The following is an 18,269-nucleotide window of genomic DNA, read 5'->3' as shown; positions in this document are numbered from 1 at the left end:
TCTCTGTCTCTCTTTCATCCTCCACTCCCACTCCTACTCTCCCGCTCCTTTCTCCCAATAAAGTCCTACAACGAGAGAAACAAAGCGTCCCTGAGATCACGCACACGGGGAAACCTCGATCCTGGGAGAAGAAGAAGAAGAAGAAGAAGAAGAAGAAGAAGAAGAAGAAGAAGAAAGAAGATGAGGGATTTCTGAGCAATATCCTCTCCCGCCATATTTGAATAATACGAGCGCGGCCATTTGTCGGCAGAGGCCAGCTGTGACCCCTTCGTTTGGCGCGCGCGGGAAAAACAATATCGGAGCATCACTCAATACTCCTCCTCTTCCTCTTCCTCTTCCCTCTCCTCCTCCTCCTCCTCCTCCTCCGTATTATGAAAATTATATGCTAACGCCGTCTTCTAACATGTGCAAGAGGCGGGGCCCTGTGCAAGGGAGAATTTCGGAAGCTTAGGGTTTTTATTTTTTTTTTTTCAAATTTTATTCAGGTGGAATCTGGCTGAATTTCAGGGCGGAAACCAGAGAGTGAAGAGAATTTGATTTCTCCGTAATAAATACACCAAAAAGTGACATAGTTACAGAAATGAATAAAGAATATGCAAGGATCCTTCGTGATATATATGTAATATATATATACACACACACACACACACACACACACACACACACACATATATATATATATATATATATATATATATATATATATATATATATTCAACAATAACACAATATAAATATAAACCAGGTTTCAGAGATTATAGGCTCTGTCACGAAGGAACGTAATAACAAGAATATGCTAAAAACATTTTTAAACATTGAAATTAGTTCTTAAAACAACCTAAAATTATTTGATAAGGCCCAGAATAATTCTGACGAATTTATTTAATAACGAAAAATGCATTATCAAAATATAATGCTTGGACGCTTTAGCTGACGTGTACTAAAATGGACCACATTAGTAAACCGCAAAGAACAGTACACTTTATTAGGAAGATTGTTACAAAAACAAAAATAGATTTTTTTAAGTTAATTTTTGACTGTCAGTCTGTCAACTGTCAGCGTGTCAACTGTCAGCGTGTCAATTGTCAGCCTATCAACTGTCAACTTTCAGCCTGTCAATTGTCAGCCAGTCATTCTGTCAACTGGCAGCCTGTCAACAACTGTCAGCCTGTCAACTGTCAGTCTGTTCATTGGCAGCCTGTCAACTGTCAGTCTGTTAACTGGCAGCCTGCCAACTGTCAGTCTGTCAACTCTCAGTCTGTTAACTGCAGCCTGTCAACTGTTAGTCTATTAACTGGCAGCCTGTCAACTGTCAGTCTGTTAACTGGCAGCCCGTCAACTGTTAGTCTGTTAACTGGCAGTCTGTCAACTCTCAGTCTGTTAACTGCAGCCTGTCAACTGTTAGTCTGTTAACTGGCAGCCTGTCAACTGTCAGTCTGTCAACTGTCAACCCATCTGTCAGTCTGCCAGCTGGCAACCTGTCAACTGTCAGTCTGTTACCTGGCAGCCTGTCAACTGTTAGTTTGTTAACTGGCAGCCTGTCAACTGTTAGTGTGTTAACTGTCAGCATGTCAATGTCAGTCTGTCAACTATCAGTCTGTTAACGGCAGCCTGTCAATGTCGGTCTGTCAACTGTCAATCTGTTTACTGGCAGCCTGTCAACTGTCAGCTTGTCAATCTGTTAACGGTCAGCCTGTCAACTGTCAGTCTGTTAACAGGCAGCCTGTCAAATGTCAGTCAGCCTCGTTTATAGCATTAATTTTGTTCAAGCCTAAATTATACAATATGTATTGTAATCCCTTAACTTATGCATTATACATTATGCACATTAGGCTCCCCTCCCCATTTTCATCTAGTATTTCGGGTGAAGTTGCCAGCTTGTACTCTTCTATATTCCGTCTGCGACCCACAGAGTAGACTAATTACCATGTGCGTAATTCATTACTTAAGTCAACAGAGGCACAATGGATTTTAACGGAACGTGACGGTATCGGTCATTTCTCGTCAGGGACTCGAACTCTGCCGCTCGCGTTAGTGAGGAGAGAGACTTGTTAGGCTGCTAGACTAAGAAGCCCAGTATATACTCGTATATGTATATACGAGTGTGTGTGTGTATATATATATATATTATATATATATATATATATATATATATATATATATATATATATATATATATATATATTAAATATTAAATGTGAATCGCCTTCGCTTTCATAGAAAAATAAACCAGTGATTAATAAAAGTAAGCTTGAGATTACTTTTTCTTTACGAAGACGATACCCTCACTTCAGTGTAAAAATAGAGAGAGAGAGAGAGAGAGAGAGAGAGAGAGAGAGAGAGAGAGAGAGAGAGAAGGGGAGCCACACTCAAAAAAAAAAAAAAAAAAAAAAAAAAAAAAAACTTCAACACTCCGGGCCTGAACTCTTCTTCATCTAAGCTGTGGCAACTATAATACCTTTGTGCAGGGAGCAAATGAAGAAGGCCCACATCTCCCCCTCCCTCCCCTTCCCTCCTCCCTCAACCCCCACCCCGACCAGCCCCCTTCCCCAAAAATAACACCTGCCCTTTCGGTAACCCGAAAGGATTCGACGGCGAAAGCGCGCATTCCGCAACTCATTTGCCCGACTACATCTTATTACGGGAGAACGTTCCTTTGAAAAAGGGGAAGAAGAGGAAGAAGAAGAGGAGGAGGTATGGGAGGAGGAGGAGGTATAGGGGAGGGGGAGGAGGCAGGGAAAGAAGGAGAATGTTCTTTTACACGAAAAAAAGGAAGAAGCAGAAGACGAGGAGGAGGAGGAGGAGGAGGAGGAGGAGGAGGAGGAGGAGGAGGAGGAGGAGGAAGGGGAAGGAGGTAGGGAGGAGGAGGAGGAGGGGAAGAGGTATGGGAGGAGGGGAGGAGGAAGGGGAAGAGGTATGGGAGGAATAGGAGGAGGTATGGGAGGAGGGGAATTAGGGAGAGGAGGGAGAATGTTCCTTTACACTAAAAAAAGAAGCAGAAGAAAAAGAAGAAGAGGAGGAGGAGGAGGAGGAGGAGGAGGAGGAGGAGGAGGAGGAGGAGGAGGAGGAGGAGGAGGAGGAAGATGATTAGATTAGATTAGGTGGAACCCAGCTGGTTTCAAGTGACCACTTGCAGGCGGCAATTCTTCAACATCTGGAGAAGTTCACCGCTGATTAAAAATTGCGAATAAGGTTTTTTGCTTTTTCCCCTTCCCCGTTTTGTTCTCTCACCTGAAGGAAAGGGCAATTTTGATACTGGAACTTTATAAGTTCTTCTTAATAACGCCCTAGTGTATTCTGTTATATTACTGCATAATTTTAAAATAGTGGTTGTAACTTAATACACTTATTATTTTCTATTCTTAGATTTTTTTCGATAATTCTTTAATTCATTTTGAACGAAAGGTAATTTACCACTAATATATTAATTTGTGTTATCTGACAAGAACAATAAAATCATAATGCGCACTATACACAAATATTTATATACAGGATATGTATAACATATATATACATATATACAGTATATACAATTATATATATATATATATATATATATATATATATATATATATATACATACATACATATACATATAATATACATATATATACATATTATAATATATAATTACATATATATATATTAGAAAGAACTAATATATTTTCCTGAGTACTCAAATTTAAATTCAAATGTTTTGATTCATATTCTTCTAGCGAATAAGTTTCCATTATTTTTTTTATATAATCCCACAGCATATTTATATAAACCTGAATATATCTGCAACAATTCAAACCTGAGTCATCCAATCGATTCCTGGTTACTAAGAAATGTTATGTAGACTAATTAAGGGAATATTAAAAAATAACTTATAGTGAATTGAATTGAACTGAATACAGAATTTGGGCCAAAGGCCAAGCACTGGGATCTATGAGGTCATTCAGCGCTGAAACGGAAATTGACCGTAAAAGATTTGAAAGGTGTAACAGGAGGAAAACCTCGCAGTTGCACTATGAATCAATTGTTAGGAGAGGGTGGAGAGTAAGATGGAAGAAAGAGAATATGAAAGGAGGTACAGTAAAAGAAACGAAAGGGGTTGGAGTTAGAGGCCGAAGGTACGCTGCAAAGAACCCTAAGTAATGCCTACAGTGCACCGCATGAGGTGCACTGACAGCACCACCCCCCTACGGGTTAGTAACCTATATTACTGAGCTAATGACCATTGGCAAAAAATCTCAAACTATCGAGAAATAATTCTGATAAAACTTTATAGGAACGATGTATTACCTACTTATCAACAGATTAATTTTTTGCAAACATTTTCAGAGTGATTCAAACACTGATGTGATAAAAATGAATATTAATTACTTAGAATTTCTTTATCAATTGATTTACTCGTTGTCAATAACCTAGCTGTTGTGACGCCAGGTTTAGTAGCCATAAATCAAACAATCAACTGTTTTGCTTAGCTTTCGGACACGATGAAGCGAAGGAGAATGAGATACTTGTAATCTAATTAATAACAAATTCGATCTTTTTTGTTTTATTTGTGGGCGTGTCGAGAAACGAAAGCGTGGAATCGTTTCTATTTGACTTTCTCCAAAAGGAGAGAGAAGAAAGCTACGCTAATGTCTGTCCACGGATGAACAGAGACATACAAAAAACACTAGAGCGCCACTCCTCCAAGTTTCTCTTTATCCGCCATCTTGACGATAATCATCGCCGAACTTCTCCTGTGAGTTACAGGACAATTTCCTCTGTTTCTGGAAATAAGAGGCCCCGTTTGGCTTCATCCAAGGACCTTCCCCTTTCCCCTCCCCCTCCCCTTTCCCTTTCCTACCGCCTCCCCTCCCACACAAACACGGAAAACAATCAGGGGGAAATTCTGTCTAAATCATCGGGAGTAAGTGGGTTTGGTCTTGCAAAAGGGAAGGGGGAAGGGGGGAGGGAGGAGGGAGGAGGGAGGAGGGAGGGGGATTGGCGGCAAAAGAAAACAACCAATTACGTTACATCCTGTGGAATAATTTAATGCCCCCTCCCCAGGGGAGGGGAAGGTGCCCCCCCCTTTTTTGGAAAAACTTCCACCAGGCTGGAAATGAGATGTTACTACTTCACCAGGACTTTGGTTTCCATGTAGGTCTTTCCAGACGACCCCCTTCTCCCCGCCCCTAACCTTCCCTCCTCCTCCTCCCCTTCCCTTCCTCTTCCCCTTCCCTCGGAAGAGCCAAACGCCCGTACACCTGCGAAGTAATCCAATTCAATTCATAAACTTTGGTAACAACTTAATTTTGTCTGGGACAACAATTTTGCCAGCCGCCCCTCAATATTAGGAGAGAGAGACAACAAGATATTGAATAATGCTCTTAATTTGAATAGCATTATCTGCGTCATTGGACTTGAGATTAGAAAGAGTATCGGCTGCAGTTCCCACATTTTTAGAAGGGAGGAGGAGGAGGAGGAAGAGGAGGAGGAGGAGGAGGAGGAGGAGGAGGAAGGAATTTAGAGTTGACAAAAGAGCATCGCAGCTGACATTTCAACTTCATCCGAAGTAATTAGAGGCCGAGAAGCTACATGATGACGATTTTGGAAGGCCCCTTGGAGGAGGAGGAGGAGGAGGAGGAGGAGGAGGAGGAGGAGGAGGAGGAGGAGGACCTGTTTTGAGGTAACACATAAATCAAAAAATAAAAAAGGCCGAGCGGGAAGTTAGGAAGAATAACTAAGAGAGAGAGAGAGAGAGAGAGAGAGAGAGAGAGAGAGAGAGAGAGAGAGAGAGAGAGAGAGAGAGAGAGAAGTCCATATGCAAATATATTTAATATACATAAATGGAATTGACTTCTCAGCGTAAAGTCCAACTGGATGATACTGAATGTAGAGTAAGTGCATATATATATATATATATATATATATATATATATATATATATACTGTATATATATATATATATATATATATATATATATATATATATATATATATATATATATATATATATATATATATATATATATATATATATATATATATATGTATACAGTATATACGTCTGTGTGCGCATGTATGTAATTGCAATTATAGAACCAAAGTAAATTTACGTACATACATTCATGCGAATAATATACATGATATTTGGCACAAACTGTAAAAACAATAACAATTGCACTTTGTTAAGGGGATGAATGATTATAATGTTATAATAATTCAATGACAATAATTTCAAAACCCTTTTTTGGTACAGAATAAGTTATATGGCGCTATGTCCTTCGCACTACCAGGGAAGAATAGTACTTGCTGGTATCAGCTATTTTCCACTTGACGATGAATCAGAAGACCCTCACTAACTTGTGTGAAAGCTACAGAATATAGAATTTAAGCCAATTGCCAAGCGCTGGGACCTATGGGGTCATTCAGTGCTGAAACGAAAACTGACAGTAAAAAGGTTTGAAAGTTGTAACAGGAGGAAAACCTCGCAGTTGCACAATGAATCAACTGTTAAGAGAGGGTAGAAACTAAGATGGAAGGAAGAGAATATGAACTGAGGTACAGTAAAAGAAATGAAAGGGGTTGGAGCTAGGGGCCGAGGGGACGCTGCAAAGATCCTCACGTAATGCCTACAGTGCACCTTATGAAATGCACTGAATTCACTACCCCCATACGAGGGGACGAGAGCTACGAGACGAGAGGCTGGCGATGAGTGGAGATTCGTGGAAGTGAAAAGCACAGGAGGCGTTTATAATGAAGATGATTATGATGATGATGATGATGATGTAACTATTAAGCTAAAACCGGTCACATGTAGGTATGGGTCCTTACGACACCTTTTATCCGAAATTAGAACCCCAAGAGTTCAAGCGGTGATGCAATGTATTGCTGCCCTCAAACATTTCAACTTATACCTATGTATTCTTTCCTATGTCTGTATCTCCTGATATCTTCTGTAATTACTTGACCAGACCACTGAGCTGATTAACAGCTCTCCTAGGGCTGTCCCGAAGGATTAGACTTACTTTACGTGGCTAAGAACCAATTGGTTACCTAGCAACGGGACCTACAGTTTATAGTGGAATCAGAACCACATTATACCGAGAAACGAATTTCTATCACCAGAAATAAATTCCTCTAATTCTTCATTGGCCGGCCGGAGATTCGAACGCGGGCCCAACAGAGTGCTAGCCGAGAACGTTACCGATCCGTCCAACGAGGAACTTGTAATTATTCGAAAACATTACAGAACACCATATTCTTTGGCATCTTGAATTTCAAGTTAATTGCCTTTGTAGACTAGTTCCATGTGAAGAGGGTTAATTTTCTGAATAATAATAATAATAATAATAATAATAATAATAATAATAATAATAATAATAATAATAATAATAATAACGACAGAAAAAATTGTATAGGATCTTATAATTAAAGGATACGACAGTTTTTGAAACTGAAAATGCTTGCATAGGGGACCATAAATTTCTATAACTGTTTAATTGTAAGTAACGAGTTTTTACGAGAAAAAAAAACTTTTTTTCAAATAGAAGACAACTCAAAGCACGCAGTTTTGGGAATTCGATTACGGTTAAAACCCTCCGGAAAATATTTGCCATATATACTTATTTCCGTTGAAAATTCAATAACGAAGACTATTTAATAATAATTTGCCATACAAATTTCCACTTGACAACTGAATAAAGTACAATACTTAGGAAAAAATTCGTCATACTTATTTCCGTTAAAAATTCAGTAACAGAGTATTTAGGAAGAATTCGTCAGACTTATTTCCGTTGAAAATCCAGTATGGTAGAATATTTAGGAAAAAATTCGTCATACTTATTTCCGTTGACAATTCAATAAAGTAAAATACTTAGGAAAAAATTCTTCATACTTATTTTCGTTGAAAATTAAATAAAGTAGAATATTTAGGAACAAATTCGTCATACTTATTTTCGTTGACAATTCAATAAAGTAAAATATTTAGGAAAAAATTCGTCATAATTATTTCCGTTGACAATTCAATAAAGTAGAATATTTAGGAAAAAATCTTTCATACTTATTTTCGTTGAAAATTCAGTATCGTAGAATATTTAGGAACAAATTCATCATACTTATTTCCGTTGACAATTCAATAAAGTAGAATATTTAAGAACAAATTCGTCATACTTATTTCCGTTGAAAATTCAGTATCGTAGAATATTTAAGAACAAATTCGTCATACTTATTTCCGTTGACAATTCAATAAAGGAGAATATTTAGGAACAAATTCGTCATACTTATTTCCGTTGACGATTCAATAAAGTAGAATACTTATGAAAAAATTCGTCGTACTTATTTTCGTTGAAAATTCGGTATCGTAGAATATTTATATACTTATTTCCGTTGACAATTCAATAAAGTAGTATACTTAGGAAAAAATTCGTCATATTATTTCCCTTGATAATTCAATAACGTAGAATATTTAGCAAAAAATTCGCCATACTTATTTTCGTCGACAATTCAATAAAGTAGAATATTTAGCAAAAATTCGTCATATTTATTTCCGTTAACAATTCAGTAAAGTAGAATATTTAAGAAAAAATTCGTCATACTTATTTCCGTTGATAATTCAATAACGTACAATATTTAGGAAAAATTTCGTCACACTTATTTTCGTTGACAATTCAATAACATAGAATATTTAGGAAAAATTCGTCATACTTATTTCCGTTGAAAATTCAATAAAGTAAAATATTTAGGAACAAATTCGTCATACTTATTTCAGTTGAAAATTCAATAACATAGAATATTTAGGAAAAAATTCATACTTATTTCCGTTGAAAATCCAATAGCATAGAATATTTACGAAAAAATTCGTCATACTTATTACCGTTGACAATTTAATAACGTAGAATATTTAGTAAAAAATTCGTCATACTTATTTCCGTTGACAATTCACTAACGTAGAATTTTAGGAAAAAAATTCGTCATACTTATTTCGGTTGAAATTTCAATAAGAGAATATTTAGGAAAAATCTGTCATACTTATTCCCGTTGATAATTCAAAAGCATTGAATATTTAGGAAAAAATTCGGCATACTTATTTCCGTTGAAAATTCAATAACAGAATATTTAGGAAAAAATTCGTCATACTTATTTCCGTTGAAATTTCAGTAACAGAATATTTAGGAAAAAATTCGTCATACTTATTTCCGTTGAAATTTCAATAACAGAATATTTAGGAAAAAATTCGTCATACTTATTTCCGTGGAAATTTCAATAACAGAATATTTAGGAAAAAATTCGGCATACTTATTTCCGTTGAAATTTCAATAACAGAACATTTAGGAAAAAATTCGTCATATTTATTTCCGTTGAAAACTCAAGAACACGGAATATTTAAGAAACAATTCGTTATACTTATTTCCATTCAAAATTCAATAAGGGAATATTTAGGAAAAAATTCGTCATACTTATTTCCGTTGAAATTTCAATAACATGGAATATTTCGAAAAAAAATTAATTGTATCAAATAGCAAGTAACTGGATGTGAAATTTTTTTCTGTCATTTTTTCAATCGTTAATAATTTGGAAATTTCGAAAATGTCATATTTTTTTATTGATTCTTCAGATGCTCACACGAAGTTAAGCAACATGGTAATACCTGTGCTACACCTGTAATTAAAGCCGTTACTAATAAGAAAGCATAATTCACGATATATTTTGATTTATGCATTTTTTTTTATCATATGGAAGTTTTTTCCGTTTCACGGTGTAAGAGGCGGTAATGATAATGATGGTCATGATGATGAAGAAGAAGATGATGGTGATGATGATGATATTTTTTTTACTTAAAATTATCTTCAACAGTGTAAAAGACACTGTTCCTTCTTTCTGAAGTAATCAATTTTCCATATGAATGGAGTTCATCTTCTGAATAATAATAATAGTAATAATAATAATAATAATAATAATAATAATAATAATAATAATAATAATAATAATAATAATAATAATAATAATAATTTACTTAAATTTTCATCTATTTATTTATTATGATCGCCTCTTTCTGTATTTCCATTTACCTTCTGTTACTTCTTTCAAATGAACACCATAACATTCTTTGGAAGCTTGAATTTCAAGTCAATGGCCCCTGTCGGCTTCTTCCCTAAGAATAGGGTACATCTTCTGAAGAACAATAATAATAATAATAATAATAATAATAATAATAATAATAATAATAATAATAATAATAATAATAATAATAATAATAATAATAATAATAATAACATAAAATATAAGGACCGCCCGTAAAATAATGATGTCGCAATAATATTGTAAATACCACTAAATTGACAATGAAAAAAATATAAGAAATATAACCAATAAGGATTATACCATTCCAAGAATAAGTACCATGCGTATAACCAATCCGGATATAACCAGTAAAGATTATACCATGAGATATAAATACTGAAAATACAACAGAATTAAAAATAAAAAATATAACCAATAAGGATTATACCATTTCAAGAATAAGTACCATGCGTATGATCAATCAGGATATAACCAATAAAGATTATACCCGAGATATCAATATTGAAAAAAGAATTAAAATGTAAAAATATATCCAATAAGGATCACATCATTCCAAGAATAAGTATCATTCGTATATCCAATCAGGATATAACCAATAAAGATTACATCATGAGATATAAATAATGAAAATAAAACAGAATCAAAAAGTAAAAATATAACCAATAAGGATTATACCATCCCACAAATGAGCACCATGCTAATGACTAATCTGGATATAACCAATAAAGATTATACCATGAGATATAAATATTGAAATAAAACAGAAATAAAAAGTAAAAATATAACCAATAAGGATTATACCATCTCAAGAATAAGTACCATGCGTATGACAAATCAGGATATAACCAATAAAGATTATACCGTAAAATATAATTATTGAAAATAAGGATTACATCATCCCAACGGAAAATGAGTACCAAGAATTAAAATAATGTTCTCTGAGGAGAATAATGGCGCCTCCGTATTCTAAGACACCAACTTTGGATTAACTAAGGACGTGAGGGGCCGGGGGTGTTGGGGGAAGGGCGAGTTCTAACTGGGGAGGAAGTTTCGAATCCAACAATTCCCTGACTGGCAAATGGGCTGACGCCATCTGTTAACCAAGTCTTAACCACGATTCTGTTGTATAAACGAGTTCTCCTCTCCGAGGAAGTTAGTGAGGTGTGAGTGAGGTATATATATATATATATATATATATATATATATATATATATATATATATATATATATATATATATATATATATATATATATATATATTATATATATATATATATATATATATATATATATATATATATATATATATATATATATATATATATATATATATATGTATGTATGTATAAAATCTGTGATATTTTGTTAGTGTTTTCGAAAACATTTTTAATGATGTGACTGTTGAATTTTGTTCATTTTGTTTCTTACTGCAGAGCACAGTGTGTTAATTTTTCTATTATTTATGATACTGAAAGCACTGATACTTTCCTGATATTTTTCAAAGGAATTCAGTAATGTCAATTCTTGTTTCAGTTGTTTTTAGTTTTCTGTAAAAGAAAACTATTGTGCCGGCTTTGTCTGTCCGTCAGCACTTTTTTCTGTCCGCCCTCAGGTCTTAAAAACTACAGAGGCCAGAGGGCTGCAAATTGGTATGCTGATCATCCACCCTCCAATCATCTAACATACCAAATTGCAGCCCTCAATTCTCAGTAGTTTTTATTATATTTAAAGTTAGTTAGCCATAATCGTGCGTCTGGCAACGAGACAGGATAATCCACCACCGGGCCGTGGTTTGTTTCATGGCCCGCGGCTTATACAGCATTATACCGAGACCATCGAAGATAGATCTATTTTCGGTGGCCTTGATTATACGCTGTAGCGGCTGTACAGAAAACTCGACTGCGCCGCATTGTTTACTTGTTTTTGTTTGTAGACAAAGTTTATTAATTTCTACCACGAATAACGTTCGAATTTATATTTTTCCGCGTTACTGAATATTATCTGAGTAACGCCTCAGCCCAAAACTTCCTGAAGAATCATTAAAGGATGTTTTATCCGTTTCCGGCAATTTTTTAAATTTCCCAAAACCTGCGGAGGAGGAGGAGGAGGAGGAGGAGGAGGAGGAGGAGGAGGAGGAGGAGGAGGAAGAGGAGGAGACGCTAATCAGATGGGTTGTCAAAAGCACCTGGGGATAAAAAAGAGAAAATGAAAAAGAAAATCTGTAAGTGTGAATTATTGTTATCGGGATATTTCGAACCATCTTCTTCTTCTTCTTCTTCTTCGGCACCTGCAGACAGCAGCAGGGGAAGCCTTCTGCAGAGGCGCCTTCGTTAGCGGGTCGTCAGCGCCTTCTCCTCCTCCTCCTAATCCTCTTCTTACTCTTACTCTTCCTTCTCCTTCTTCTCTTCCGCTTCCTCCTCCTTCTCCTCTGCCGCTTCCTCTTCCTCCTTCTTCTCTTCCTCTTCCTCCTTCTCCTCCTCCTCTTCCTCTTTCCCCTCCTCCTCTTCCTCTTCATCTTCCTCCTCCTCCTCCTCTTCATCTTCCTCCTCCTCCTCCTCCTCCTCCATCTCTTCTTCCACCCTGCCTCAGTGACAACTTCTTCAAACATCCTCTTCTTCGCCTCTTCCTCACTCTTCCTCAATCCTTCTCCCCACTCCTCCTACTCCTACTCCTTCTCCTTCTCCTACTTCTCCTCCTCTTCATTCTATGCCAACAACTATTTAGGATTCCCATTACCCCGTCAGGAGGAGGAACCCCCCTCTAGGAGGACGTCCTTCCCCTTCCCCTCAACCCCCGTCCCCCCGCCCCCAACGCCATCCTCCAATTTGGCTGGCGCACCTGAAGTCACGGCTGCAACGTTGCAATTAGGCGCTTGGCATAATTGGCACTGGCATTGTCGCGAGGTGCACGATGCAGCCGTCATCCCCACACATGCTCTCTTCTTCCCCCTCCCCTCACCCCCTCCCCATACCCCTACCATTCCATACCACGATCCTATCCTATCCTACTTCCCCACCCCACCCTCCCCTTCCATTACGTCTACGGCAGTCCCACCATATGCACCCCGTCCATTACCTATGCCCTAACACGCATCTACACACTCTCTCTCTCTCTCTCTCTCTCTCTCTCTCTCTCTCTCTCTCTCTCTCTCTCTCTCATTTTCCAGGTCTCTCTGTCTTTGTCTTTAACGTATTCTCTCTCTCGCATTTTCCAGGTCTTTCTGTCCCTGTGCCCTTTATCATATTCTCTCTCTCTCTCTCTCTCTCTCACTTTCCAGGTATCTCTGTCTCTGTGTCCTTTATCGTATTCTCTCTCTCTCTCTCTCTCTCTCTCTCTCTCTCTCTCTCTCTCAGTTTCCAGGTCTCTCTGTCCCTGTGCCCTTTATCATATTTTCTCTCTCTCTCTCTCTCTCTCACTTTCCAGGTATCTCTGTCTCTGTGTCCTTTATCGTATTCTCTCTCTCTCTCTCTCTCTCTCAGTTTCCAGGTCTCTCTGTCCCTGTGCCCTTTATCATCTCTCTCTCTCTCTCTCTCTCTCTCTCTCTCTCTCTCTCAGTTTCCAGGTCTCTCTGTCTCTGTGCCCTTTATCATATTCTCTCTCTCTCTCTCTCTCTCTCTCTCTCTCTCAGTTTTCAGGTCTCTCTGTCCCTGTGCCCTTTATCATATTCTCTCTCTCTCTCTCTCTCTCTCTCTCTCTCTCTCTCTCTCTCTCATTTTCCAGGTCTCTCTGTCTCTGTGCCCTTTACCCGATTCTCCCTCTCTCGCTCTCTCTCCTTTCGATGTGTTTGTGAGCGGAAGGGATGCTCGGTGAAGAGAATGGGTGGAACAAAGGTGAAGGAGACGATGATTAAAGGAATGGAAAAAGGAGGTGTGAGGGAACAGAAGGATTGAGGAATTAAGGAGACCCTTAGATCTAAAACTTGTCGGCTATTAATAAGACACCGTTGGGTAAGATGATGGCGCTAAAGTGAATGGAGATGTAAAAAAATTGAATAATTGTGAAAACGGTACCTTGGGTACGGTACGCTGAAGTAAATGAGATGTAAAAGTTCGTATAATTGTGAAAACGGTGCCTTGAGTAAGGTACGCCGAAGTAAATGAGATGTAAAAGTTCGTACAATTGTGAAAACGGTACCTTGAGTAAGGTACGTTGAAGTGGATGGAAATGTAAAAGATCGGGTTAAATGTGAAAACGGTACCTTGGGTAAAGTAAGTTGAAGTGAATGGAAATGCAAAAACCGGATAATTGTGAAAACGGTACCTTGAGTAAGGTACGCTGAAGTGAATGCAATGTCAAAAATCAGATGACTGTGAAAACGGTACCTTGAGTAAGGTACGCTGAAGTGAATGCAATGTCAAAAATCAGATGACTGTGAAAACGGTACCTTGAGTAAGGTACGCTGAAGTGAATATGTCAAAAATCAGATAATTGTGAAAACAGTACCTTGAGTAGGCCTAAGGTACGTCGAAGTTAATGGAAATGTAAAAAATCTCGGATACTTGTGAAAACGGTACCTTGAGTAAGGTACGTCGAAACAAGCTGTAAAAAGAGACAATTATGAAAATTACGACGTGAAAAAATAAAATCTATTTAGCTAAGGTGAATTAAGTTAGCTGAAAAAATTTTCTTGTTGTTTGTGAAGATACTTCGTTGGTATAAAAAATAATAACCTTTAGCTGTAAAAGATGTACAAAGTCATCTTAAATATGGACTAATAATAATAATAATAAAGTCGTAAGTAAAATATTAAACAAATGGCCTGATTAATAGGGGACAGAAGAGGAAACTAAGGAACAATTTTAAATTTAAAATTAATAATAAGTAAAAATACGCCGAAGTTTCTCAAGCGCAATCGAGTTTTCTGTACAGCGTATAATCAAGGGCACCGAAAATAGATCTATCTTTCGGTGGTCTCGGTGTTATGCTGTATGAGCCACGGCTCATGAAACTTTAGCCACGGCCCGGTGGTGGCCTGGCCTATATCGTTGCCAGACGCACAATTATGGCTAAGTTTAACCTTATATAAAATAAAAATTAATGAAGCTAGAGGGCTGCAATTTGGTATGTTTGATGATGGGTGGACGGATGATCAACATAACAATTTGCAGTCCTTTAGCCTCAGTAGTTTTTAAGATTTGAGGGCGGACAGAAAAAGTGCGGAAGGACAGACAAAACCGGCACAATAGTTTTCTTTTCAGAAAACTAAAAAGGAATTATAATTACTTAACTGAATACATCAATTAGACATTAATTTAGATTTCCACTAAATAAACCCCCATTTAAACTTTTGAAAGTACAAACTCGAATTTTGAGCATAAATAAAAATTGAAAAAAAAGTTTCCTCAGGCGGTCTATTGTTATTATTATTATTATTTTTATTATATTAGCACACCAAAGGGGCCACTGACTTGAAATTCAAAGTCCCAAAGAATGTTGGTTTCAGCCTCCCACTGCAGACCCCACACTGCAACAGTAACTGATCATGATACAGGGCCGGTGATTTTTCATCGCCCTGGGGGAGACGCGAACCCGCGACATCTGAGTGGCATGCCACGACACTAACCACTATACCAGCGGACCAGCTAATACTCTACTTACCAGTTCGACTGAAAATATTTTTAATTATTACGAAGATTTGCTGAGAGGTGCTCCCACTTCAGTATTGTTAAAGGGTAAATAATAATGAAGAATTGTTTAAGAAACGCCGAACGAATAATACGCATTGTTCTTTACAATGCCCGAAACCAAGGTCTATATAATCAGCAGTCAGTTCTCGCATCCCTGAATTGCTGAAAAAAAAAAAAATAAAAAATAATAATAATAATAATAATAATAATAATTATTATTATTATTATTATTATTATTATTATTATTACTGTTGTTGTTGCTGTTGTTGTTGTTATTATTATCATTAATAATTAACTAATTATTTTACTTTATTTTTATTTTTTACCAGAAAAAAATAACAAGTGTATATAAAAATATATATTGCTTTAATAATTCATAAGCATCCTCTCGCCCTTTACGAACCGAGCTCGCAAACCCCATGTCCAAGACAAAATATTCAACAATAAACTTTCCTTTAGCATAAGACAGATATGGAAAGGCTTACAACTGAAGGTAAAACAGTCTCTTATATTTACTTGAATTCATTGGATAATGCGTCAGCACTGAGTAGATTTAAAAGAGAGTAAATGGATGTAATTGTAGGGAAATGAGTGGCCGGAGATATAGCTGTTCATTGCGTGGTTAGAGCGAAAATTAAAATACACAGGAGGTTCAAGCGTTTGACCTTAGATATAACATGAACTAAAAATATGTTAATCTTTACCTTATCTTGCAGATATTATACTGGGAAATATTAAAATGTTTCGTATTTGTCCTTACAATAACAATACAACGGTTTCTGAGATTAGACAAACTGTACATAGGAATGAAATGTAATAAAGACTAATACTACGTTAATTAGGGCAACTAATAAGAAAAAAATATTCACAGGCATACTTATACTCAGCGGAATGTTGAGCAAAATATATCAAAGGGAATATTTGACTAAAAGTCTTAATGACACATTTGCACAGAACGAATTGCTCAGTATGAAGGAAGCGTGTGTATACTGATACTTTTTCTTTCAAATTCTTCACAAGCTTGGTTAAAATATCAAAATTGTTTACTCATATATATATATATATATACAGTATATATATGTATGTATGTATATATATATGTATATATTATATATATATATGTGTGTATGTGTATATAATATTTATTTACATGTGTATGTATATATTATATATACAGATATATATATATGTATACATAATATTTATAAATATATATATATATATAAAACATATTTGTATACATATACATACACGCACACACACACATATATACATACATATATATATATATATATATATATATATATATATATATATATATATATATATAATATATATTGTCCGGATATAATAAGAATTCTTGGGGAAAATTACAATGGTTCTCACTTACCAAGAAATACGAAAATCTGTCCGGGCGTCTGACACTCCCATTGTCCAAGCACCTGAAAAATAAAACAACAAATTTTATTGATATGTAGGAACACATGAAGGAAGTGTAAACCCATAAGCAAGTGTCTATTTTCAAGTGTGCATGTGTATTTGTAAAATACATTACCGTATATATATATATATATATATATAAGGATAAGGACATTAAAATTATTGCTTACTAGATATTTACAGCAAAAAACAATGACGACTTACAAACAAACAATTATTTATTACGAGCTTGATGGAGCGCGCTACGCTGCGCTGGAACCCGGCGCTACCCGTCATGTCTCCCCTACCCTCCCGATCCCCTACCTACCTCACTCCACCCGGGGCGGACAAACAGGTTTGCAGGAGGAGGGTGGATGCGTCATGTCTCCCTACCATCACGATCCCTTACCTACCCCACCCCACCCGGGGCGGACAAACAGGTTTGCAGGAGGAGGGTGGATGTGTCATGTCTCCCTACCATCCCGACCCCTTACCTAACCCGCCCCCACGAAACAAAAAGGATCCACTCCGATTTTATTATTATTATTATTATTATTATTATTATTATTATTATTATTATTATTATTATTATTATTATATTTGCTGTATCAGCGGCATGTAGCTTGCAGAGACTCTTCTCTAATCCTTTTATTTTATGCTTCTAGTCTGCAGGTAGATGGTATAGTACATTTCCAAAGGATATAAATTTAAATTCTGAATCATGACTTTCAGAGTCAAGCGACCACAGAAACCTTTGGAAATGCATTTTCCTAACCAGAAGGGGATGGAGTCCTTTTCCTTTTGAAGATGATAATAATAATAATAATAATAATAATAATAATAATAATAATAATAATAATAATAATAATATCCTTTATTCCAGCTCATTGCCATATAAATGGAATATACAAATACAATCCACACAAACTAGATACGTAACATAACATGATAAAAACAAGATTCAAGGTCAACGTCACAACGATATGACTTGAATTACTACTACTACTACTACTACTACTACTACTACTACTACTACTACTATTATTATTATTATTATTATTGTTATTATTCAGAAGATGAACCATGTTCATATCGTACAGGCCCACCACAGGGGCCATTCCCTTGAAATTCAAGAAGCTTCCAATGAATACTATGGCGCTCATT

The 18,269-nt window shown here is 36.3% G+C and overlaps 1 protein-coding gene and 1 long non-coding RNA gene across 2 annotated transcripts in view; one reads left to right on the top strand and one right to left on the bottom strand.

Moving 5' to 3' along the window:
* The window catches only part of LOC136846936 (ras-associated and pleckstrin homology domains-containing protein 1-like), a 26,199-nt gene extending 13,054 nt beyond the window's left edge, over positions 1 to 13,145 (top strand). The window contains exons 3-6 of the mRNA XM_067118191.1: positions 1,045 to 1,281; positions 2,469 to 2,573; positions 6,657 to 6,792; positions 12,649 to 13,145. Coding sequence (XP_066974292.1) covers positions 1,045 to 1,281; positions 2,469 to 2,573; positions 6,657 to 6,792; positions 12,649 to 13,145 — 975 coding nt within the window. The remainder of the gene's footprint in view (positions 1 to 1,044; positions 1,282 to 2,468; positions 2,574 to 6,656; positions 6,793 to 12,648) is intronic.
* Positions 13,146 to 17,074: 3,929 nt separating this feature from the next.
* Positions 17,075 to 18,269, bottom strand: part of LOC136847029 (uncharacterized) — a 247,940-nt gene continuing 246,745 nt past the window's right edge. The window contains exon 4 of the long non-coding RNA XR_010855589.1: positions 17,075 to 17,128. This is a non-coding gene — a long non-coding RNA (uncharacterized lncRNA). The remainder of the gene's footprint in view (positions 17,129 to 18,269) is intronic.

Source organism: Macrobrachium rosenbergii, chromosome 16, assembly GCF_040412425.1.
Source record: "Macrobrachium rosenbergii isolate ZJJX-2024 chromosome 16, ASM4041242v1, whole genome shotgun sequence".
NCBI classification, from domain to species: Eukaryota; Metazoa; Arthropoda; class Malacostraca; order Decapoda; family Palaemonidae; genus Macrobrachium; species Macrobrachium rosenbergii.
Note: the sequence above shows the minus strand (reverse complement) of the source record. Positions and strands in the feature narration are given on the sequence as shown.